This window comes from Hippocampus guttulatus, chromosome 8 (genome assembly GCF_054856545.1).
Source record: "Hippocampus guttulatus isolate MCC_2025c chromosome 8, RoL_Hgut_1.0, whole genome shotgun sequence".
NCBI lineage: Eukaryota > Metazoa > Chordata > Actinopteri > Syngnathiformes > Syngnathidae > Hippocampus > Hippocampus guttulatus.
Window position 1 is genome coordinate 14981157 of NC_141268.1, and position 26787 is coordinate 15007943.

At 41.9% G+C, this 26787-nt stretch overlaps 1 protein-coding gene and 1 non-coding gene across 3 annotated transcripts; one reads left to right on the forward strand and one right to left on the reverse strand.

Annotated features, from left to right (window-relative positions):
• Positions 1-26167, reverse strand: LOC147201364 (sodium-coupled neutral amino acid transporter 3-like). 2 transcript variants are annotated; one of them, XM_086117799.1, is made up of 17 exons: positions 25896-26167; positions 15853-16084; positions 15339-15371; positions 14518-14611; positions 14322-14437; positions 11192-11265; positions 10873-10965; positions 10631-10712; positions 7991-8073; positions 7128-7186; positions 6652-6795; positions 5976-6055; positions 5170-5270; positions 3967-4091; positions 3496-3640; positions 3263-3366; positions 1-2979 (listed from the first exon to the last, which is right to left on the reverse strand). In XM_086117799.1, exons 2-17 carry the CDS (start codon positions 15987-15989, stop codon positions 2875-2877), a joined length of 1575 nt encoding a protein of 524 aa, XP_085973925.1. In that variant the 5' UTR covers positions 15990-16084; positions 25896-26167; the 3' UTR covers positions 1-2874. The 2 variants fall into 2 exon arrangements, with proteins under 2 accessions (XP_085973925.1, XP_085973926.1); XM_086117800.1 differs by lacking the exon at positions 15339-15371.
• trnae-uuc (transfer RNA glutamic acid (anticodon UUC)) lies at positions 12178-12249 on the forward strand. Its single transcript has one exon. It is a non-coding gene; the product is annotated as a tRNA-Glu (tRNA).
• Positions 26168-26787: the final 620 nt, after the last annotated feature.

Sequence of the window (26787 nt, forward strand, 5' to 3'; positions counted from 1 at the left end):
TCAAATCAGGACGTTCATTATCTTTATTGCAACACTGTTTACAGTACAATACTGCCAGCGACATATTAAAATAGACATACAAGAAAATAGACACCAATTGAGGGACAAGAGGTTTAAAAGCACTTTGAAAATTATGATATATTTTTGTATTTGACTAAAACTGTCACTGCTATTTACATTATACAAATTAGATCGGCATATAGAATATAAAGGGTCTACATGTATTTACATTTATTTATAAATGCTGGCGAATGTTTTAATACTCTTAATTATTACATCACAAAGATGGTCACTGAGGGTTGACAAAAGGTTGAAAGAGGTATTCTTGCATGCAGCAGCCACCAACACAGATGGTCACATTTATTAGTATTTATCATTTTTGTGGCATTTTTCTGTTGTGCATGAATAATTAAACTATCTTTGAGACCAATTTAAATGAAGAGGGATACAGTGGCTGACTCAAAATGAATCCCATCGCATATGAATGGAAAAAATTCATAAGCAGAGACACTGTACATAACAAAAGGGGAACAGAAAATATTTGCTGTGGAAGGAAACCAAAGAACGACAACACACTCACACAGCACTGACCGCTTTGACAATGTGAACAAATGTTAAAATACAGAAAGGTTGACAAGATCACTGATTTTGAGCGACATCATAAACGCGTTTGTACTAGAACACTTGAGTCGAACCTCTGACCTGTGAGTATACGTTTGAAATTTCACACCACCACTGCATATAGTCACCACAGCTGTGATGTTTTTTTTCGTTCATAAATATGACAAACTTGTGATGATACATCCGATTAAATTGCTTGCCGTTTTCTCTACTACATAGAAGAAGAGGAACATTAGAAAAGTTCATGTTAATTTCAAGTAATATATGTTATAACGCCCACTGACACGTTGCTACTTTTTGTGGAGTTTACGTTGGGTCGATTAATACAGCATATATTGTGTTATACAAAAGGGACACGTCCATACAAACCAAACACATTGCACGCAAAGTCAGTAAGAACGGCTAGGAGATGTTGTGCTTTTAGTCAAAGAAAGTGCTAATGCTAAACAGCAACATTGCAATCAGTATTGCATGTCTGTCATTTCCAATGCTGGATGCATTCATTAAAGTGGAAGTCACGTCTCACGTGGGTTCTGGGTTTGGTCACGTGACATTGGCAACGGGGAGTCTAACAGCATTTTGACATCAATACTTGCCGACAGCAGAGGGCAGTGTAATGTCAGCGTAATGCCCTGAGATGGTTGGAAACGGGTGAAATAATCTTCAATGTATTCCACCAACGCAATGTGAATCATAATAACGTGTTTAGACTAGCGGGGGCACGTAGAACATATTATTGCCAAGATTTTCTTGACTTCCACTTTAGTGAAGACACAAAACTGTTGCGAGTCGCTGCTTAAATGGACCCTGTTGTCTAGGTTAACTCAGAAACAATGCACATACTTTTTTTAATCATCAAGGAAGAGGAACACTGAGAGGTAACTTTCTTGAGGTCTTCAGTATAGGCAATCATTAAAAACAAAAAACACAACAGTGGTGCCTTGAGATAATGGTTGTGTCCAAATGTCGACCCTTATCCCCCAACCACTCATTCACTATATAATCCTGCACTAAATAGTAGACAACATAGTTTGCTTAATCTGTTTTGGCGTTTCAAACAGCCAGCGAACTGCAGTACTTGCTCCTTTTTTAGGATCCATGTGACCACCGTATTCATCATGACGCACGCATGCGCTGTCGCCCACTTGCGCCATTTTGTCTTCCCGCTCTCAATGCATTGTGGACTACGGTATATTAACCTGTTGAGAGACCACGGATGCTCACTACTTTTCCAAGTCAATTATGGCTAATTTTGAGTGTACAGTACTGCATTTCTTTCTTTCTCTGGACATGCGGACACCCCTACAAAATGGTGTGTCCCTTATATAGTGCACTACAAAGGGACACAGCCATAATGTACAGGATATGTTACCCCACATGGGTGTCTAAGTCATGCACACCAGAAGGAGCAGCAAAATGTCCACAAACATGAATTTTAAAAATATTTGCATTCTGTTTAATTATTCCAATACCTTTTGGTTTTATAAAGTACAATATGATTTCTTATTAAATACCTATTAAAAATTAAAACGTTGGGGTTAGAGGGGCTGGAACAGATTAATAGCATTTGAATTCATTTCAACTGTGAAAGAAGACAAATTCGTATCTCAAGGCACCACTTGTAAAATATTCATTTTAAATCATTTTAGGACAGCCAGTAGCTACATTGGAATTGAGTAGGCGCAAACTTATTTTTAACATAATTAAAAACATTCAGTTTGATCGCAGAGAACAGAATGTTGTTGTAAATGTGCTATATCTGTGCTACACAACGGCTTGGACGGAAGCTGAACGTTGCGGCTATATTGTAGAAGCATTTCTTCAGTTCAGTACATTTTTGATGTTCGAATTGGCTGAAAGGAAGGTGTGTACAGTATTGGAATCTTAGCAGCACTGATAACCAGATTAGCTTAGCATGATGTGCCATAGGCTCACGGTCATCACAGTGACAGATGAATGTGGAAAGAAATCAGTTTCCTACACTGTTGTGTTTCCATCTTATATACATCTCACCTAACAAGGCACACGCTCTCAAAAAACAAAACAGAAACAAAAAATCAGTTTGTCTGGTAGTTGTGTGGTAGGATGTACAGTACAAAGTTTGTTTTGTGCGGGGACAAAGCGTCCTCTTAAACCTGTCACTCTTTCAAAATTCTCTATGGAAGATCCAAAGTAAAACCATGAAGAATAACAACACATAAACTAAATGAACCAAAAGGAAAGTTAAATTCCTGGACAGAACTGGAAGGCCGTTTAGTGGCCTGTGCTGGCTTTGCTGCTGCCTGAAGTCCAGTCAATAATGATAAAACTGAGACTCATTATCATGAACAGGAAGCCGAGCCCAGCAAAGCAAGCCGCCTGTAATAGAGACAGAAAATGATTACATTCAGATATGGGAAACTAAGAGTTTCTTGTTTAGTTTTACTCAACGTTAATAGCCCCTCCATTATGGGGGCTACATTCAATACCACCCCCGCAAAAAAATGAAATCCACAATGTAGAAGTAAATTTAATTTAAAATAAAAACTGAAATACTCTCTAGGTATGCTTTTAAAACATTAACCGCACTTAATTTGTTCGACGTTATCACCTTTGGGTTTCCATAGTAACACTATTTGTGTCACTGCAATTGATTTCTCACCAGGATTTTGGGGGTTGAGCGCAGTGGCTCCTCTTCTTTGGGCACAATGCGAATGTAGAAGACAGCAGGGAAGATGAAGATAAGACAAGGTGCAGATGTGGCACCTGGAAAAACACACACACACACACACACACACACACACACAAATCAGGAAATTTAAATGAGTCATAATGTTGGCAATATAGTGGGGGCGGGGACGGACGGAGGTGGGGGGTCAGGGTTTGTGTACATACCTATGATCCCAAAAATGCCCAAGATGTTTGGGGCAAAGATGACCAACAGGTTAATGAAGCTGAGCAAGGTGAATGCTATGGCGGTGTGGCGTGGCCAGTTGAAGGTCTTGTTTGGGAACATCATCTGCTGGATGGCCCTTCGTACCTGATAACAGGAGACACAACATAACATAAGGCACTACTCTCGTGAAACCCCACACATTTGCCAATTCGCATATTTTGTTACTCGCTGAAAATCATGCCTGTTTGCTGTCTTTGTGCCAACACCAAAGAAATAAATGTATTACTTTAATGTCATCTCGTGAAGTCTTAAGTGTTTGTCAAGCCATTCTCTCTGTTTAAGCGCTTTGCTGCTATCTAGTGGCAGTAACTGTATATGCAAGTACAAACCCCTTTTAAGGGTGGTGTCACTTATGGCAGGCGTTCAGAGTATACTAACACTGCGGGTCAGTTATCATCAATTATACTTACGGGAAAGAGCACGATGGGCACAGTGAGTGTGACAGCAGTGAGCACGGCGACGCGCACACACAAAATCAGCGTGTCATACGGGTCAATGCGACTGTAGGTGTGAAGCAGCTCGGCCTCCACTTCACCTGCATCATAAAAGGTCCAAGAAAGAGAAAGCAAGCAAACACTTCAAAATAACGGAATGACGATCGTTTGCGGCAGATATGGGCAAACCTTTGTGCTTCAACATTTGATTTTTAAATCGATAGATCGTTAGGAAAAATATAGATCGTAGATCGTTAGAAAAAAATATTACGCGTGTAACAGATGTCATAGTGATATTTGTAGTATAATTTGTACTATTGTTAATTTTTTTCAAATGTTAGATGCACATGTTAATCCGATTATAAATATGACTAACATTGTATTAGTTATAGTAAATAAATACAACATTTAATGAGACAAATGAATAAAATATTTAAAAATAAAACTGTCACGTATGCGAGGTGGTGGTGGACCCCAAAAAGCAGGCAGGAGGGAGGAGCAGGGTGTATTTGAAGAATTGTATTAAAACAAAGAAAACTAAATCCCAAACACACAAAGTCCAAAGTATCAAACAAAAAAAACCATGACTAAAGCTAAAACATAACAATGAACTAAACATGACAGAAACTAAGAGCAAACAGCAAAACACATGACAGTAGCAAGAAGCAACAATGACCCGACACCGAGTGTTCGGGCAGGAGTCCTTTAAAACAACTAATTACCAAATGACCAACAGGTGTGCAGCTGCCGGGGGAGCCCTCCAGTGCCACCTGTTGGTCCCTAAACTGAATCATGACAAAAACCTGATTCATACCATTTTTTAATGGCTAAATTAATGCAACAAATATGACAGGACTCTTGATCATGTAAATGCTCGGTAGGCCAAATAAAAGAACAGGAGTCCTCGGTCAACATTAACAAAACATGAAAAACTTGGAAATATGGAAGTATAACTACGGTAATTTCAAAATGTAAAACCGAGCAGGTGCATTCGTACAGCGTGTGTGCCATTTGTAACTTCAAAATGTGTCAATATGTGTGGTCCCTCATAAATCAAGGACCCCATGTATGAGCACCAATTCAATTTAAAACATGCAAGCAGAACTGAATCATCACAAATGGTGAAATGCAGCAAATGTCAGTGAAGATTCTGCAGGAGAAGGAGGTAACTTTCCTCACCATAAAAGGTCAAGTAGCCAAAGAGAGCAGCCAGGAAATACATGACGTACATGACTGTAATGGACATGTTGGCCACATGTTGCATCTTTTTCTTGGTGGGGCTGAAATACGAAAATATATATAGCCATGTGATATCACACAAACAAAAATACACACATCATCAAAACACACAATAAAAGTAGTTAGTGCATTAGCTTTAGCGGCATGAAGGTTTCCGCAGCCTTTGGATTCATACAGTGGAACCTCCTAAATACACGGACGTTCAATCACGATGCTTGACTTACAATTTCAAAACAAATATTCCCTCATGAATTATTTCGTGTTACTGAATGTGTACTATGGCATTTGTCTGCCTTTCACCCAAAGTCAGATGGGACAGAGTTCAGCTCCCCACTCCCCTGAACAGGATAAGCATTATATAAAACAAAGTAAACCACCATAAAAACAAACAAACAAACAAAAAAATACCCTAAAATTAAGTTAGATTAAGAAACACAGGGTGATGAGTTGAAATTAGAAAATTTCCTTTGAAATCCAAATGTACATAAGCACTTCTTGTAGCCTTTAACTTTGGAGGTCCCACTGTAACTCAGTAATTGTAGGAAGCAAACGTGTTTTGAAGCGGACATCAACACAAACAACATGCTCCGTCATTCAAGGAGTGCCAAAACATTTCCACAAAAAAAAAAAAAAGTGTGAGGGATCAGCCAAATATAAAGTTGACATTGTAGCCTCCTTGTTTGCTAGGCAGCAGATTATTTGTCCAAAAGGGTAGCAGGATCTTTCTTTCCATCATAAGCACATACTTGCGTAGCTCTGTGTAGATGGGCAGCACCTCAGGGTGGCACACAAAGGCAAACGCCAGGATGGGAATGGTGTAGGCAGTCTGAAAACGAACCCCAAAAGGTCACCATAGACACAGCAGCGCCACCCCAGACGTCTTACCACCAGTTTTGCGCCTTACTCCCCGTTACTTGGCAAAATACATGACTGAGAGCTAATTGGTTCCCTGTCATTGACCCCCCACTGAGTTAGAATGCCTTGAATGTTAGCTTGAAGCATGAGGGATGTGCTTTTGCTAACCTGGCAAATTCGCTACTTCAGATTGCTAACAATTAGTAAGTAAATTGTATTTGTAACATGTCTCTAAAAAACAACAACAAATCTAAAAAGTTAAATAGTTCAATCAACAGTAAAAAAAAATCTTCTGGATGTTGAGAGATACTGTCTTAGAGCTGAAATGTAAAATATATGATTACTACAGCGCAGGTTATGCAGAGGTCACTGACCAACTTCGATGTTTGAACCTGACTGTCTAAGTTCATGATTGAATGCTGCAATCTCACGTAGCGTGTGATAGAGTGCTTCAAGCCAAACGTGACCATGCTTGGACTGTGATCTGTCACTGGCAGCATGCTGGAGAGGACACAAGTGGATGGCTCTCAAATGGCAGTCAGGAGGAGTGGCATGCCTGAACCTTACTTGAGAGTTGAGGTTGGCCATTTTGGGAAGGCAGGCGAGGTCGTCCACCCCATCGGGATCCGTGATGTTAAGGAGACCACCGGCAGTCCCATTGACGGCAAAGTCCACGAATGGGCAAGGGACGTTGAACTTCTTGTAAATGACCTGCAGAGGTGCAAAAAAGACTTGCATGAACTCTAAAGATGCGGTTAGCATGTTGAGTAGACAGTATGGCCCAGAAGGGAGGGGGGGAGAGAGAGAGAGAGAGCAAAACATGGATTACTGCTTGCCAAAAGTAGGTCAGTGAAAGTCAGACAATCAGCATAGCCTGGAACAGCAGCACGCAAAGACAATACGAAAAGCTGGTGGGTAGGTGAAAGTGCCAATCTTATTACAAGCTGATCACAGTGTACGGCATCAGCATGTTCATCTCCACTCATCTGTTTTGATTATGTTTATGTTGATGCTTAAGACACCAAATGTCTGACTAGACTTACCGCGATGAGGAAGAACACCATGCAGCTCAAGGAGAAGCCACTGGTGTATCCCAAATACCCTGAAACCAAGCAGTTCATTAGCCTTACTTCATGTATAAAATGCAGTTGAACTGCCAAAGTTGAGAACCACAAAAATTGTCCACTTTCTGCCCTCAGAAAGTGTCACGGGTCAGCTTGGGTCTGTCCCAGCTGACAAAACACGAGAGGCAGGTTACATCCTGAACTTGTCACCATCGAATGGCACACTCACATTTAGTTTGTAGACCTACAGGTAGGACAATTTGGAACCTTCAGTAAAACTAACATGCACACAAATACGTGAATGTATCTATATTATTTCTTAATGAAACATGTATCAACTAGTATCATGGAATGTACTTGGTTCGACCTGAGAAGTTCCACTGAAAATAGAATATGCTCCCTCACCACCTGACAGTGAAGATAATCAAATATTAGATTCCAGACTGATTTGATTTGCTGGGAGTAGAAGCTGATTATTGACTCCAACTGAACCACTTTGCGCTCCTTGGTTGTCAGGCCGTACATGAATGAACAAAGTCAGAGTGCTGCGACCCTTCTCCAGGCAATGAATCGATTACAACTAGACTGCTGTGTTTGTCTTTGAAGATGATTCACCTCTGATCCGAGAAGGTGTTGTCAGTCCGTACAAAAAGACGGTTGCGAACGATTCAGTGCCCTGCTTTCAGTACGTGTAGTTCTTGCAGACACAAATATTTATACATGAAAGCATTCATACTACAGTGAGGCCCCAATACTTCCTTCCTATAATATATCTCACCTTGTTATTGTTTGCTGCTAAGTTTTAGGTGACCTAACAATGGATGAGCAATTCATAGACTCACCAAGCTGCTTCATGAGCGCCAGTGGCAAAATAACAGCGATGGATACAATGATCACAAGGTAGTTGCCGTTCAAGTACCATTCACTGCAGAGAGGTAGAAAAACATCAGTCTGGTTACAAACACACACATAGAGGACAATATTTGACAAGTAAGAGAGGGCCAGATATAGAACTACAGTAAATATCAATACAATGATTAGGCGTTGTTGTGCGTCTGTTGTATCGGCGACTCCATGGTAAAAATTAACAAGTAAATGCTTTGATTAATTTTTTCCCAAACTTAATTTTAAGATTTTGAACTTGAGCAGAGTAATGCTGCCTAGAGAAGTTGTTGTTTTTTTAATGTCGTTGTTTAAAACATTGTTTCCCAACATTTATTGGGAAAGGCACATATTTTACCTCATAAAAACCATACGCACGTCAGCAATAAGAATATCACATAAGGTACTGTATATACACGACCATTCAAAAGTTTAAACATTTTTTTCCATGCTATTTACTGTATTTTCCGCACTGTAAAGCGCTTCGGAGTATGAATGAATGGCCTATTTTAAAACTGTTTTCATATTCAGGGCACACCGTATTATAAGGCACATGGAATAGAAGCTACAACAGTGGCTGCGGTCCACTAGATGGAGCTACACTAAAGGGAATATAGTACAATGCAGCTTTATTTAGGTAGAGTTTTCACAACCGGTGCAGTAGTAACAAAGCGCTTTTCAGAACATTTAAAATGCTACGTCCAAGAAATCAGAATCATGATCCGTATATAAGGCGCATCGGATTATAAATTATGCCTTTGTCGGCTTTTGAGAAAGTTGAATGCATTAGGTGCGCTTTATAGTGGGGAAAATATGGTAAATGACAACAATTAACGGATTAATTGAATTCTTAACACCGGTTTTAAAAAAAGTCACAATTTCGATCTGGATTCTAGGTGAATTATCTTCATCTAATATTATGGCTAATGAATGACATTGCTAGGTGTCCCTCTAAGAGACAAGATTTTGGCTGAGGGGGGGAGAAGTTTTGCAAAGCATGAGCATGACAATGCGCCACGCTCCTGCCAAAACAAGGGGCTATTTTTAGCCAGGGTGATTCACTTCTTCTCTTCTGTCAAGGAGGAAAATTGCATGGATACACACTCCCTCTTAGAGCTGTGTAGCCCTTGCACGCACACACAAAACGTAAAAAAAAAAACAATTGGAAAGACTCATCTATCCTGGTGTCATCCTGCCCTCTCGCCATCTGGTTCAGGGACGCAATCTTTCCCTAATCAGCAGAGACACACACAATCTTACAGTACAGACAATCAACTGCACTGAATTCTGAAGGGTCAATTAAACCACTGCAATGCCGACTGAGAAACACTTCACATCTCCTTTAAATGGGGTAAGAGTGAAGGGGTGAGGGGCTAACATCCCACACCAACGCCCAAGGAAGCGAGTGTTGTTTGTCCCCGCGGCCACCTGCGCTTGGCCAGAGATATCCGACGGTTTACATTTGCACTCGTGGAATGTAGACGTGTTTGTGACTTTCCCGCTTTGGCCATGCTGCTCTCCTCCTCCGGGGTTACTATCACAGCTGTTCGCACGCCAGCTGCGCCGCATGTTCTACTGGCATGACAGTGAGATGGCTCCGGATTGTAACCCCGCACATGAGATGACACACGAAGTCACTGCATTGGTGCCATTAGGTATTTTCTGTCATTGTGGATTCAAACAAACATTTTGCTGTTGATCGCCAAAATGCTGCCACAATGACTGTAGGATTTAGTTTATTTTGCCTGTATTCATTGTTTCAATCGTTAATATACCAATATACCAAGCAATGATCCTTCACACTTCAAAATTTCAAACTCATCTTACAACATTACTCTTAAGAATTAAATGGGGTCTATTCGATTTAAAACAATTTAGACATATGTACCAAAGACACTATATTTCCACTAACGATCCAGGCTAAACCGAAGTTGTCTCTGTTGAGGTGTATGACAACATACTTCCTTTATGCCAGTGGCTTCCAACAATTTTTGCCTTGTGTACCCCGGAACCTTCCGTCATAGAATGAGTCCCCCCTCACTCATATGTGTTGATGATTCTCCAATAGAAGAACGTAACACAACTGATTACAAAAGGAAAATCAGTGATTTCCTCTCCTTAATTTTAGCATTTAATTCTCAGTAATTGCTGTCAGTTTACATCAACAATTAAACATGAAAATAAATGGTTTCATTAAAAATAAATGCGTATGATGAATTCAAAGATATGAAGTAAAAATAAAGAATTAACCTGCTTTTGTTTTATTACCCCAATAACATTTACCACAAAAATTGGCCTAAACAATTTTGCATGAGTGCCCGTAAAAGAGACAAAATTTAATTATCAGGAACAAAAAAAAAACATGCACCTTGCAACTCTGAACAGGATAAGGGGTGTTGAAAATGAATGGATGAATGTACCGAGTGAAGTGCCCGGTGGCTCCGATACCAACAGTTTCTCAAAGGGCAGGTTTTTAAATGATAACAAATGAGGCATCTATTGCCTCCCACTTGATTTATGCACATTGCTGTAGGTGCTGTTTATCCCCGCTACTACAAAATGGGAATTAACGATTTTATGTCCACAGGCCGATGACTCACCCTGCTGGTTTATCCACCTTAAGGAAGGCTTGAATGACCAGAGGAAACTCATACTTGACTATGTACAGATAACTTGACATGGCTGTGGAAGGGAGAAAAACACAGTTACATTTCAGACAGAGAGGATAACGTACACACTAGCAGAAGACATCGCTGAACATTGTGCCAGAAAAGTCGCTCTCTTATGAGCATACAATATATGAATGTGAGAAGGCAGATTTAGAACGCGAGCGCGTGCTCACCTCCGATGTTTTGCAGCGTGATGGCAATACCTGCCGCCATCTTTCCCGGCGTGCCAAAAGCCCTGTAGCCGAGCTGCTCATAAGCACGGATACCTTCAAGTATGGAGAAAAGTCTTTCTTTATTTATATTTTTTGGGAATCTAATACTCTATTGAATATGTGCTCGATTAATTAATTGATTTGCATTGTTAAACAATAACATGCACATGTGAGGTTCAGGTCTTTTTGTTTTTCCACTTGGGGTCACCATCCTCGTGTTCCACTGTATTATCTGTGATGATCCTGCACAACTTTATCATAAGTCCAATCGTGTACGTACCTACAATACCAGAAGACTTGAGCAGTAAATGAATGGAATATGATGAAAGGACGGCCACCACTGTTAGGAGAACCCTGAAAAAGACAGATAAACTGAAATTAGATTCAATGACTGCCAGTAAAAACGGCATTTAACTCATTTAACCAAACCAACTGTGACAAATTAGAAACTGAAAGGTCTGCGTCCATCTTTTTTAGTCTACCCTTCACTTGTACTTATACTGTAGGCTATTTCTACAGCTGTGGTATAGAAACACGCTGGCGAGTCCCCGTGGCTCGCCTTTATCCTGGATTGTTGCTGCAGCTGATCAAGTTGGCTGCCCTCTGCCCTCGACCACACTAAGCAACCACACAGCAGATGGACTCTTTCAAAGGAAACAGTGCAATGATGGAATTGACAGATTGAGGAGAAATCCAAAGTTAACATTAATCTTCCTCCTTCGCTCTGTTCCGTCTCTACCCGCAATCATCTTTTATTTACTTACTTGGATTTAAACGTGTAATACGTACATTGAACTGGTTTCAAAATGTGGGACAGTGAGCCTCACCTGATTGAACGTAAAAAAACTTGCGGCTTTCTATCATCCATCATAAGTGCAACGCACTCGTAAGGCTCTTTTCATAGAAACACACATTTCGCATGTTTGAGTTTGGCAAACTGCGCTGTGCCATACTGAGCATTTCGACAGACCAAGGGCTAACCTTTGAAATTGGCTGGCCCAGAAGATAGCAAAATATATGTGAATACTCAAGGTTTACTTCCACGGTGTACTATAAAATGCCATATAATCTTGCCATAACGAGACATGTGACGTTTAAAAACGTCTTTTCAGACTTGGTCTAGAATTGGCTGATACTGAATGAGTTTTAATGTGGAAATTGCATGAAGGGCAAGCAAGAGATGTGTTGTCTTTCATTCGATGCTGCCATGGTACTCAATCCTTCTTTTTATTCCCGAGTGTCCGGATGCAGCGAGGTTCCTATGTGTCCCATATGGTCTAGCGGTTAGGATCCCTGGTTTTCACCCAGGAGGCCTGGGTTCAACTCCCCGTATGGGAAATTTTGTCTGACACAATTTTAAAAATACTTGAATCACAACTCTTGATTGGTGTCAAGAACAGGCCAAAATCTGAAATGTCAATTCATGATTAGAATCGTTAATAAAGTAATTTAACTGTCATTATATGACAAGTTGATTTCGCTGGTCATAGTCTACAGCCCATACTGTGGCCTTCAATGGGGTAGCAAAGAAATTTCATGAATGAGATTTATTCACTGATATTTTAGTGATTCACATGTTTGACAGGCTGTGTGGGTTTTCTCCGGGTACTCCGGTTTCCTCCCACGTTCCAAAAACATGCATGGCAGGATGATTGAACACGCTAAATTGTCCCTAGGTGTGAGTGTGAGTGCGCATGGTTGTTCGTCTCTGTGTGCCCTGCGATTGGCTGGCAACCGGTTCAGGGTGTCCCCCGCCTACTGCCCGAAGACGGCTGGGATATGCTCCAGCACCCCCCGCGACCCTAGTGAGGATTAAGCGGTTCGGAAAATGAATGAATGAACGTTTGACAGGGTCACAGGGAAGTTGTAGCCTATCCCCACTGACCATGTGAAAGGCAGACTCCATCAAGCATTGAACCTGCAATCAATCACCAAACACATTCAGACTCAGGAGCAAACCAACGGTCACTCGGAGACACGATTTCTGCTTTATGATCATGAATGTAAGGGTTAATTGTAATCTTTAGGTACCATGTGACTGAATGACTGAAGTAGCATGCTTTTCTCCTCGATTCAGCCGGCATATGCTCCATTTCCCAAGGAACAGGATTAGTGGTAGAAAATGGCTGGATTTTCAGAGGAACGCTCAAATCATTTTCTTAAACAAACTGTGAGTCAACTTTCAATGGTATTCAGACAATTAACAGTTTGTGATTCCAGCGTGGGTCGTTGCAGAAGAATGCCGCGCAGCCTTGAGGTGGAGGATTTAGTCAGTCGAGTGGCAGTGGGAGGACAGTTCCGCTGAGAATCACACAAAGTGACACACTTGGGTCACTGTTGCTCTGCTCACAACTTTCCACTACTGCATTCCAAGCTTGGCCTGAGGTGCCAGCAGCGTAAAAGTTAACTATGTGAACCACAGGCCAAGAGTCAAAGACACAAAAACTTGACACCACACAACTCAGCTAAATACAAGAAGCTTTGTATAACATCAGGGGAACAACACAAACCACCTCAAATTGTATAACGTAATAATTCAGTGGGGGATACATACTTGATGAGATGAAAAATTCAATGTGCTTTCTATTGCAAGCATATTGCTTTAAAAATTATGCCACCCTATTTTTTTAGATAACTAGCTTGCTGCATAGGTAGCTAGGTAGCTTGTAGCTAGATAGATAGATGTGTCAAAAACAAAAAACTGTTTTTCCGACCAGGAGAGGTGCAAAAATCACAAACACAAAGTTGTAAGATTTATCTAATGAGCTTATTTTGAGATGCTTCAACTGTAGCTGAAAAAAAAACAACCTTGGGAGCCGCTGTGCCTTTGTTTACGAGTGTCATCTTCGATGAGTCACATCCTTCTGAAAATCATGACCTTAATATGTGGTTTTACTTTCATTTCAGAATCCTTATGGGAACAGAAAAAGCACACAACAAAGGGCAATGTCTCTACTGCAGTTACTTTATCTTTCAAACCTAAGGAGGTAATACCAACTGCTTTTTAGTACATGGGAGCTGCTGACAATATTACTCCGACAGACAGTGATGCTGCAGAGGCTTAGCGGTGCTAAGCCCTATCACATATGGGCCACATATACGCACTGTTGAAAGTCGAGAATCAACTTGATGGAATAAAAAATGTGTCTGTTCGGGCAAGAAAAAAGCCATTAAATTATGAAATATACTTCGAATGACTGAAAGTAGCCTTTTATTGGCCTTTGAACTGGCACTGTATTTAGTTTCATGAATCTCTGTTAATTTAATTATTTCACCCTACATAATTCGCATGTTTAATAGGAATCTATTAAAATAAAATTAGGAATTATTTATGGTCAAACATGTCACAAAACATTAAGAAAGTGAGAAAATTAGAGGTTACACTGTATTTTCATATGGAATCAACTTACAAAAAGAGAACGACTCCTGTGTTGGCCATTGCGTATGCCAGTCCAAGGATTCCACTTCCCATGATTGCGTTGCCCAAGTTGAAGACGGACATCCCAAATGATGTTTTTCCCTCAAACTACAACCAAAATAGAAATGAAAATGTTACTTCATCATAGCATCTATTGTACATTGCACTTGAGAGTCACATGACCTTACATCAGTAAATCGTGTCGTTTTGCTGTTGTCTGCACCTGATGAGAGCTCCTGTCCTTCTGTCTGGTTAGCTGTTGTATTTTCAGTTCTGTTAGGACTTCGGTGGGGGAAATAAAATCAACAATAACAACAACAAAAACTGAACAGCACAAATACTAGCCAAGAGACATTAAAAGTTAACGTTAAAAACTGTGGCTGGGTCAATATCACTATCAAGTGCCTTTGGTGTCCTCATTTGAATCACACATCATGAATATGCAATAGTACATACCAGTACAATGAAAATTTTCATAAAATGTATTTCCTTCGTTTTATTCAATTACTTTTTTTTTTTTTTAGATGGAGGTGATTTTGCCCAACATGCACTACCCACTGTTCTGGAAATTAAAGTGATACTAAATCACTTTTTTTCATATAGTTTTACTGCCCACACGTTATGATATCCGATTTTCTAAATCATATTGAACATTTTGCATGTGACGCTGAAATTGCTGGCGTGTTGCGGTGACTACTTTAATACCCTTCAAGCAATTGTCTGTTTTCAGTGCCATGCCTACCAGCATATTGTCATTGTTCAATGGAGGTTGAAGAAATGGATCGTTTCAGAATAAATAATTACACTGACGTATCACAATCTTCATCATATTAGGCGTGTACTTAAATGTCAAGTTCACCATTGTCATCGTGAATTATCAATTGATCAATTGAAAATCTTTTCAACTTTTGGAGGGTGAAATGTGGACACCCCCAAGGCAACTTATGGTGATACAGCCTCTGCTAACATTTGACAGAAAACACAAATAAAATCTTTTGCAGAGACATACCTAACATTCAGGGCACTGTTGGGTACCGTTTCCCTACAAGCATTGTCGAGAGGCCATCCATCACCCAACGAGTGCACAATTAGAAAATGATACTGAGTCATAATACAATAACAACAATGACACGATGACAGGATCATCTATGGCTGAAAGAGGGACAGCTATTACATGCTGGAAAATGACTGCCAGACAACAAGGAGAAGCTAATTACCGTAGGCTTTTAGCTCAAGCAATTACGCCGCACAAACTGTTTTTTAATCGGTGTGTAAGGAGGAAGTCAGCTTATACACCGAGTGGTTCCATCACATTCACTGTTAGAAGGACTGCGCACGAAACTGAGTTAGGCACAAGGATGATGACATCATTAGCCAACTAACCAGTGAGGCCACATTAGCTTGACAGTCATGAATGACTTGTAAACATGTTTTATATTGAAAACCAGACAAATATTATTTGAAGCTTAATGTTGATTCCTGCTAGCATTGCTAATGCCAGTATGCAGTGTTTAGAGACTCACGTTGGCCCATCATCCACAGGTGAGGTTTTGGACGATGCAGTCAGCTCATCGACCGCATCGTGACCTTTCCCGTTGGGGATAGAATTCATCTCAGCGGGGGGCGTCTCCACACTCTCTGAAGGTTTATCCTCACTCATGTCTTCTCTGCTGCCTTGGATGGCTATGCAAGGAAAACCGTCTTCAGTTGTAGCCTCGTGCTAGGAGATTCAGCTTCTTACTTTTGACCAGAGATCTGCGGAAGGGAAAAGACGAACATTCTGAACACGTTTTATCAAGTGTTAGTGGTGATACTGTATGTTAAAAAACGAAAACATTAAGAATAAAATAATTATGCTAGTGCATGTGCGGTAACATGTCCATCGCGTCAGGTTTGGTTGGTTCTATAACAATAGAAGACATTGGAATGAGTCAGCATTTGTCCAAAGTATATAGCGTGCAGCATATAAGCACATAATTCCAATCATAATCGACATATCAACTGACAGGTGGAGGCCCATCGGTAGGAGGGACTTGAATTTAAGTGTGACACACTTGGCTCTTTCTTCAGAGTCACCCGGTCCTCTCTTAAATGACCGGCTGACTCAGAAAGGCGCCTGTGACATATTTCTCCTGCAGACCAAAAGAGCCCCCCTCGTACTAGCTGGCACTGAATATTCCCTTTTGCTGCGCTGCAAAAAAGCACCCCTGAAGGAGAGAGCACGCTGGGTGCCACACACACACAAATGTCGTGCACATATAAAGAGGGGAACCAGCTCGGACCAGCTACCAACCGGTTTCAGCTCTGGTTTTTTTTTCATTTTGCTTGACACTTCTCCCTTGGTCCTCTTGTTTATTGAGGAGCGGTCAACATAGCAACAATGCAGGGGTTTTCTGGAGCACCATTCCTGGCAACCACTCAGCTGTCTTCGCATCCCTCCCGGGGTTCTTCCGCTCCATAGCCTTCCCTTCTAATGTAGCTTTTTGTAATATTCGCACATCAAGCGCAGTGAGAGGTGAATACACCTCGACGTCATCTATCATTCCTGTATAGCTGTCTTACCAACCGCGTTGCTGTGAGATTCACTGCACAGCCAGGCCTCTCCGCGTCTCTGGCTAAACCCAGGCAACGTGGTTGGGCAGGAAAGCACAGTGCACAATGGCGCAAGTTGTGCCGTTTCCTGGGAACAGGTTGGGTAACAGTGGTACTATTGTGCCAGGGCATCATTATACTGCCGGGGCCCCTTTGGCTGTAGTTTGCTGGGCCACTCGAGTGGATGACAAAAAAAAAAAAAAAATGCTCTAATTGAAAATATGCCACCTTGGATTCAGCAAATGCCACGGTCCTTTATTTGTGTGCAGTTGGAGCAAAATTGCTGACGGCAGTGATGGCCCTTCACATTCGACAAATCAGCGCACAGAAACGCGCTGCCACTCACGGGGTCAACAAATCTCGAGAGGAGTAAGGGGAAGCCGTTCAAGGACAATGGACGATGGGTTGTGTGGCTACAACAGTGCCACCTCAATGGCCTCAAGCAGCGCGGCTACAAACAGCGGAGCTGATTGGTGAGAGTCATCTCTCCTGCAATCCTTGTGTTTGATTTCGACCAAAGGCAGCAGAGGGTTTGCAATTCTATCACTTACAAACAAGGACATGACCACTCAGTTGGAATGAGCGGCATCCAAAGTGAGTCGTGACACATGCAGCAAACTTGGGAGCCAAATAAACAAAGCAAAACAAATACAATAATTATTGTGCTAATTATTGAGAGCTACAGATCATTATTTGAAGCATTGTGAGGGGTGGGGCCAGACTAGACATGCTTGTTGACTGGTCGACAAAGAAATTGTGCTTTTGTGTTACAGTGGGAATGGAATGGGTGAACACCATTCAGTTTAGGCAGCAAATTCAAATTTTGCACCATGTCATTATCGATCGCATGAAAAATGTATCAAAATTAAAATTAACTAATTGTTCCCTACTTATATTACATACTGTATGAGAATTAAAGAGGACATTTGTGCAAACTTTCAGTTTGACCTGACAGCACGCGAGAAAAATGATCTCTGTCAACGAAAAAAAAAAAGAATCATCTCTCTTTTGATGACCCGGTGGTCGACTGGTCAGCACGTCCCCCTCACATTGCAGAGGTGGAGGGTTCGAGTCGATGTGTGGAGTTTGCATGTTCTCGCCGTGCCTGTGTGGGTTTTCTCCAGGCAACCCAGTTTTCTCCCGCATTTCAAAATCTTGTATTGCAGGTTAACGGAACACTCTAAATTGTCCCGAGATGTGAGTGTGAGCGCGGATGGTTGTTCATCTCTGTGTGCCCTCCGATTGGCTGGCAACCGGTTCAGGGCCCCGCCTACTGCCCGAATACACCTGGGATGGCCTCCAGCACCCCCAGCGGCCCTTGTGAGGATAAAGCGGATCGGAAAATGGATGGATGGATCTCTCTTTGGGGCGGCACAATGTCGACTGGTTAGCGCGTCAACCTCACAGTGCAGAGGCGCAGTGTTCGATTCTGGCTCCTGTGTGGATTTGCATGTTCTCCCTGGGCTTGCGTGGGTTTTCTCCGGGAACTCCGGTTACCTCCCACATTCCCAAAACATGCATGGCAGGCTAATGGAACACTCGAAATTGTCCCTAGCTGTGAGTGTGAGCGTGGATGGTTGTTCCTCTATGTGTGCCCTGCGATTGGCTGGCAACCAGTTCAGGGTGTCCCCCACCTAATGCCCAAAGACAGCTGTGAAAGGCTCCAGCACCCCCGCGACCCTTGTGAGGATAAGCTGACCAGAAAATGGGAACACCCTAAACTGGTGGTCTGAAGAATAAAGCTCTGTTTTGTTTCCTCATCCTCAGGCTTTTGCATCCTAATTGGCAACACTATGGAAACAACATCATCTTTATAAGCTGTAGGAGGGAATTTAAAGACGTTTGGTCAGACAATGCATGAGATTATGTCACGTTTTTCCTTTTTGTTGAAATCACTGGTGTATGTCCTGGTGCCGTGATGTCTTCGTATTTGAGGAGCGCATGCAGCTATCAGCATCCCATCTGGATACCTGTGGTGGAAACACTCAACACATCAGGGCGTCGAGTAGTGAACCGGACTGTCTCGCTTGATGGAACAAAGATAATTAGAGCTACCTAATGATGGCATCCTATATCCTTTACCCGTGGTTTATTTTGAGCTAACAAAATGAACACCCATTGTGAGTGTCACAGCGAAGGCCATGATTTGAGAACACTGTTGCCTTAAAAGTTGAATTGTTTGATTGTTTTTAAAATACGCAATGTGTAATTCTTTTTATGTTTAGTTTCACGTAAACATCAACTGGGAATGGCATTAAACAACTTGAAGAATCTTTTTTGAAGAATCCTTCACCACCTGCCAAACGTCCGCTTGTTGTGGAGTTGTGAGCACACAGCGCTTGAATTGTTTGTGCTTACAAGTCAACCCCCACCCTCAAAAAAATGTCTGACTGATGGCTCGTATCTCGAAAACCTCATAAGTCAGGCCACTCGTATTTCAATGCAGCATTTGAACATTTAGCCCCTAATCCAAAAAATATAGAAAAGAATATGAGCGAAGACATCACTTGGCAGTTACACCAAATGCACACGACTAAAATGCTAATCTCTCATGCAGCAAATTATCAATTGACAATCCAAAATATGTGCACATCTGCAGAAATTTGTTGCCAAGATAATTAATTCCCGACCAAAAAGCAAAGGCCTCTCTCCCTCTCTTCCCTTCTCTCTGGTGTCCCCCCCCCCCGCCCCCCCCTGCACCTTACTAATGCATCATAGAGCTCTGCAGAACACAGATCGACTGACAGGATAAGGATAAATCTTTGGCAGCTGCTGGATTGTCCCGCACAAATCTTTAGGAGACATAGAATAACTGTCCGAAAAACAACATGAAAATGAGTAAATATTCATTGAAACACATCTGATAAACCAGAGTTGTTTAATCGCCGCTATCCAAGGGGTGAGTAAATGACACATTGTGGTGGTCTTTGTGGGAGTAGTAAATGAGTCTCTTCATGGCAACAGGCGAGGCTACCGGTATTTTTATTTCAGCCCTCTTCCAAATCCGCACCTCACTTTGCCAGCGCAAGTTGAGCCTCGATTTCGTCTGCTCTGACGCAGGCCTTTGTCCTGAGAGACGTCAGCTCCGGAGCAGTTTTGTTGATTGTTATTCCTAAAGTGATACCTGAACTGACTGGCTGTGCACTCTGATTCATCCTCTGTCATTCATATGCATGTGCGTATTTGTTATTTTCCTCCTCAGAGACAGATCAACTTGGTACCGTAAGACACAATATGCGTCAAACTTGATGACGTTCTCACAGGATGTCGTCGTTACGGAAACTTACTTAATTGGGTCCCTAGTGGAGTTTTCCAAATGTAAATCTGCTAAAATGCATCGGCGGCAGTCTGATTTGTGAAGTGAAAGGATGGAGGAAACGCAGCCGACATATACAGTACTAATCACTTTAGATTTCCGGATGGCACAACAAATTCCTCACCCTGCCTGCCCGCCTACGATCAGAAAGAGATTTTCAGAAGATTAAGAGATTAAACATGGTCACCATTTTACTGATGGGCAGCTAATAGATCTATCAGGGAACATTTTATTGCAAAAATGAGTTAAACTAGAGACCTCACATGGTTTGGCTGATCGGATACGGAAGCCTCTCGCGGGATATTAGGATGAAACCGCACAGACTGTTCCATACGTCCTTGCTTGTGGATAAAAATAGCTACAGAGGAGTGAATAACCTCACTCTAACCCCATGACATGTCACAAAGCAGCGTTTAAATGCTGCTGCATGTGCCAATGAACACAGCAGCTGCCTGGAATAAAAAGTAGTAAACACACCGTGATGGTGTCTGACCATCTGTCTGTTTTTATGATTCCTCACTCTGGGGGTGATCGTGCATAAATAATATATGTGAGAATAGAATGAGACTTTGGATAATTTCAGTCTTTGATAAGATTTTTGTTGTTTTAAAATCATGGTGATTGCGGAAAATGTGCAATCAATAAGAATGAATGGGGAAATGAGCTATTGTCATGAAATGTGGTGGTGGAGGACCCCAAAAGGCAGGCAGGAAGGAGGAGCAGGGTGTACTTGACAAATTGTATTGATAAAAACACAGAAAACTAAATCAAAACAAACAAAGTCCTAAGAACAAAAAGAATCCAAAGTATCAAACAAAAACCATGGCTGAAGGTAAAAAACTAACAGTGACCGAAACATGACAGACACACAATAACCCGACACCGAGTGGTGGTGCCGAGAGTCCTTTTTAAACAAACAAACTAATGATACAATGACCAACAGGTGTGCAGCTGCAGGCGGAGCCCTACAGTGCCACCTGTTGGTCACAAACAGAACCATGACAGTATGGCTGAAGCTAAAAAAACTAACAGTGACTGAAACATGACTGAAACATGACAGACAAACAAAGACCCGACATTGAGTGGTCGTGCCGGGGGTGGTTTTAAACAACTAATGACATCATGACCAACAGGTGTGCAGCTGCAGGCGGAGCCCTACAGTGCCACCTGTTGGTCACAAACAGAACCATGACAGCTATCTTGCTTCGGCGTGGCCTCCTTCACTGTCGGTCCTCTTTGGGGTTACTATGAGATACACACTTCACAGACTATTGAATATGGCGAGAGTGCAAGTACAGCAAGTAATGACGACAGATGTATGAGATACTGTACATTTTTCATGTCGATCACACTGAGCAAGTAAATTGAGACAAAATCGTTTTGTTTTGTTTTTCAGGAGGCATACTTTTTGTGAAATTTTGTTCAGCGGTGTGCCGTGAGATTGCTCTAATGTCAAATGTGCGCTTTGGATCCATAAACGTTGGAAGCCACTGTCATAGATTACATTACTTCTAAAAGCCACCAAACGACAAAAACACTTTGTACCCCCCCCCCCCCCCCCCAGATCCGCGTGAGGTTAGTTTTGCGCTGTGGAGACAAAGGCAGCATGTCCAGCGAGCGCATACAAAGGAGAGCAGTGACACAACCACAGAGGAAAGCGTATGCCCCTATATTAGTCAGAACAAGAAGAAAGATTGAAACCCGCCAACTGTTGTATAATACTCGCGCTCTGCTCACTCAGTCATGTGCCCCAAAACAAAGCGCCACCCTCTGTTGGCATCTGCCGCTTGTCTTTCTTCTGCCTCTCCGACATCGCACGGGATGCGAGCAATAGAAAGGGTGCATGGTGGGAGCAAATGGATTCGTCCAACTGGAAGTACCGTACAACTTGCACAGTTGACTGTAGTGTTACACATGGAAGTCCCAAAGACTGATGACGAATCACTCTACTCTTAATTGCTAGGCATTATCCACGCTATTGCCATGTATTCATTTGTTAGGTAGCACACCATCATTCATGCTTAAATGCGTTTCGGGACAAATATGCAACAGATACACTTTTCAGTTCTCCCAGAAAAATGGAAACTGTTAAAATCCGCACCACTCGATAATTTCTTTCATTTCTCATTGCCTGCACCGCTAACGTTAGGTGTCCAAATACTTTTGCCCATGTTTTGGGGAATCAGTCACTTTTATATTTGTTCGGATTTAGGGGAAAACCAATTCCAGCATCGAAAATATCAATTCTAACAATGTGATTCATAACATTACAGTAGCTAGTACCAATCACAACTACACTTTCTTTCATTCGGTCAAGAAAGTGAAAAATGTATGAAAGCGATTTTTACACTGAGATCCTGCAAAATTGGAGCATCGGGATTCATAACAGACAATATGATTTACTATGATCCAAATGATACACAATCAAAACCTTTTTGCAACACCTGTAGGTAGTTACGCAACGACAAAAAAAAAATGCGCTTACGGGTCTGAATTGACATCCATGCTGTGTTTTACAATAATACTTTACTATATTTATCCATCCATCCATCCTGTGAAAAGCCTGTTCTCACAAGGGGCGTGGGTGTGCTGGAGCCTATCCCAGTTGTCTTTGGGAGAAAGGCAGGGTACACCCTGAACTGGTAGCTAAAACGCAAAGAGTCGAGAGTCTCTCTCATGGAACTGCACAAGGCAATCCACCTCTTCCTTCACAATCACGCCTGGTTGTTTGTTGCTCAAAAAAAAATATCTAGTTCAGTCCTGTATAAGTATGCGGCCCCTCAAAATGTTGTTTCCCGATAAAAACAGCAGGGGGCACAGTTTTTAATACCAGCCAACTCCTGTTGAAAAATAGTATGTACTGTATACACATTATTTTGATACTCTTTGCCACTTCTGATAATGGACACACAAAAGAACCATGATGCGTGCCCATTCCGACATTTCAGTTCGCCAGCATAGCCAATCCTCTCCCTGTCACTGCATGCAACTCAAGTGGCTGGTGTTCATGTTCTGTTGCTAAATGAAGAAATGCTCTGTCGTACCGTGTGGATTAAAATTGGACAAGCTGTGCCATATCATGGAGGATGGCTCAGGTGGTAGGGTGTTTGTTTCCCAAAACAGAGGTTGTGGGTTTAGTGCTGAGCCCTGCGCCCATGTCAGAGCAGTCAAGGTACCGAAGCACCAGTCGCAACCGATGCTGCCGTGACATCGGCAGTAAAGCGCTTTGACAACCTTGAAGACAAAAAAAGTACAATTTAAGTTAAATTTACCGTGGATCCAAACAACACAAAGTGTGACGTTTAAAGGGGGACATCGCTTGAAAGACCCACAAAAAACATTGTCATCACCAGCTGGATCAAAAGAACAGCGCGCTTGATGCCATCTGATACTTGATCACCGTGTTCTCACTGCAAACTAACTGTGGAAAATATTGCATTCTGAAGGTGGACCAGACATGAGCTGTGGCTCAGTGTTTCACCTCCAGCTGCCATCTGCTGCCCTCAAACCCTTCATCTGACTCATCGTGCACGAGGAGGACTTTGTCCGCTGCAGGTGCCTGTGCAGTGTTGTCAACCACTCTCTCATATTCTCTGACCTTGCAGTACCAACAAATACACATCTACTTCACCATTAGGCCCCAAGGAGATCTCTGAGGAAATAGTGTACAGGTAAATCAAAACTGTCTTCAGCTTTTAGTAATAACCGTCGGCGATATATCATTTTTGTGTGTTATAGTCGGAATGGGCATAATAATTCATTGATTGACTGTGAAGAATTCAGATGCAACCAGAAGGGGCGCTGTTTCCTAGCATGAGGGATCAGAGCTATTACCACAACCATGTGCTTCCACACTACAACACTGCAACATCAGTGTCTTTTGTGCAGGTAAAAAGGCTGTCGGAGAGCAACAAGGCCAATAGAAGTGTCTGGTCATCGTATATTGGAATACCCTTAAACATATGAAGCGCCCTGCACTAACGAATGCAGATGCCGGACAAGGATTTGCACTGCAAATATTATGGCACCATTTCGGGCCACCACATATTCTCCTCTCTAAAGCTACTGATTTATAATGCCAGGAAGAACATTTCAACACTATTCCACTCTGTATCCACCTGTTGCCATTCACAGAGCAGAATGGTGGCTTCGTGCTTAAAGCGGGCTCAGCTTTCACAAGTAACTAAAAGATCCTCTTTATTTCAGTACTTGATGTACATAAATATTTTGATGACATTTTTGTTTGGCGGCGTGCTGTGAGATGTTCCTAATGTGCCTTTTCTCCATTAAGGTAGGGAAATAAAATGTTAAAAATCAGTATTAAGGTTCTGGAGAGGATCACTCCTGAAGGACAACAGCATCCTCAATATTTACAGGAAGTACTACATATACAAATTGGTGCCTTCGGATGCAAATGTACTTTGTTCCATGTACACGCTTGTAACTATTTAAATGAATGGAAATGCCATTAATCTATTTAATCCTCCTCAAAATAAACACGAATGTTGTGTATTTTAATAAGAAAAATAGCACTCTAAATTATCAAGATTTAAAAAGTTTTGTGGAACATGATTAACTCATTGGGACTGAAGCTACTTGTGGTGTGCACGCCTTGGCCACTTGGGAGTAGTGTAATAAAGGCATAAGGATACTGTATATATGGAGATGAATAATAAGCTGCAGTAATATTCGTCTTTTTTGCAGAGGACAATAACTATTTACTTATGAGCTTTGTTATTTTGCCTGTCTACACGTGCTGCTTCACCGCTTGTGTTCAAATATCCATTGAGGGTGATAACATCCATCCATCTATGGCAGGGGTGTCCAAAGTGGGTCTTCAAGGGCCGCTGTCCTACCTGATTTCCAGCTCTACCAAGAGCAACACACCTGATTCAAATAATCAGGAACGTACTAATGCTGGTTCAGAGCTGGCTGATGAGCTGATCATCTGAATCAGGTGTGTTGCAGCCGGGAGAGCTGGAAAACAGGCAGTACCGTGGCGCTCCAGGCCCGGAGCTGGACATGCCTGATCTATGGTGTTTTGCAACAGTATGTTAAAATCAAGCTCAGCAATTCTTCCAAATGCAAATATATGTTGTTGTTGTTTTTTTTACATATATATAAAATGTGTATTAATCTATTTTGATTAGTTTTACAGTATACATCAACTGGTAGTGGCATTAAACACTTTGAGACAATTTGTTGAAGAATTGTTCCCAATCAGCCCAACCGGTGCTTATTGTGATGTGAGCTGACTCAATGAACTCAAATATTGACGAGCTAGCAAGTCAAAGCAAAAAAAAAAGAAAAAAAAGAATCGGTATATTGAAAACCTGTAAATCGGTCACTCGTTTTTCAAGTCACCTCTGTATATATTTGGTGACATCTTTGTTTGCTGGTGTGACATAAAACATTTTCCCCATGTGAAACCATGGCTCATGAAAACTGAGAAACAATACAATAAAACAATCCTAATCAGTATTACAGTAACATTCTTGATGGAGTTTGTCATCATGCTGAAATATGAGGAACAGAGAAACAATCTTCTAGAACATTTATAAATACTGTACATTCTTTTTTTCTCCAATTACATTCAATGTCACGTGGTTGTTTTCAGTTCAAACGTGACACAGTAAAGCAAGTCATCGACAACCTTACCGGAGATGACAAAGTGTCGTCCAAGTGTGGACTATCTCCGCACGAGATGGACCGCTCAGGCGCGTGTCGTCCGTCCTGCCTTCAGCCCCGTGTGCCGCTGTCCCCCTGCGCGAATGTCACGGGTTTTGCCTCCCCCTGGCTCTAATGTGACCGCTAATCTCCTCCGAGGTGGGATGAGCGTTTTTTTGTTTAGGTCGGCCTATCGCACGCACGGCGGCGACTCCAATCAAAATGATTGTTGGGAATGTTGATTCAACACCATCACCATCACCCGCCGCCCCCTCCTCTCTCCCCCAAACCCTCCTCCCACCTCCGTTTTCTTTCCCCTTTCCAATCATGAGGCGAACGACATACCGTCTGATTAATGTTGTTGGGGGAGGACAGGTCTAAAAGGTAAAAATAATAATGATAATAACAATTGTGACAATATTTTTTTAAATCACACGCTTGTTGGCGGTGATGAAAGAAACGTGTTTGGGAATTTTTCGTGGTGGATTTACCGCCTGTTGTCTTGCGCATGCGCAGTGAGGCGACAGAACCGTGTCTGAGCGCGAGGACGTCACACACATACATCTTTTCCCCCACGATATTTTAACAGTAATTGACGTCTCCTTTAATAGCATCCCGAAATATAACTCACGTGGATATGCCGGAAGAACCTGTCCAATTATAATGTCTGCACGTCACTCGATACGCAATCAACAGCGTCTACGACTGATGAAGTCACGTGTACAGAATTTCTAGGTCATCAGCACAAGTTGCTCTCAGGGGCTGAATTTTTCCCCATCCTTTCTCTCGGCTCACTGCGTAAGACATGCATAGAACTATAAGTCATAAGACACAGAAAATGAAACTACTCCTGTCTCCTGCACATACATGTGTTTCTTGCCGA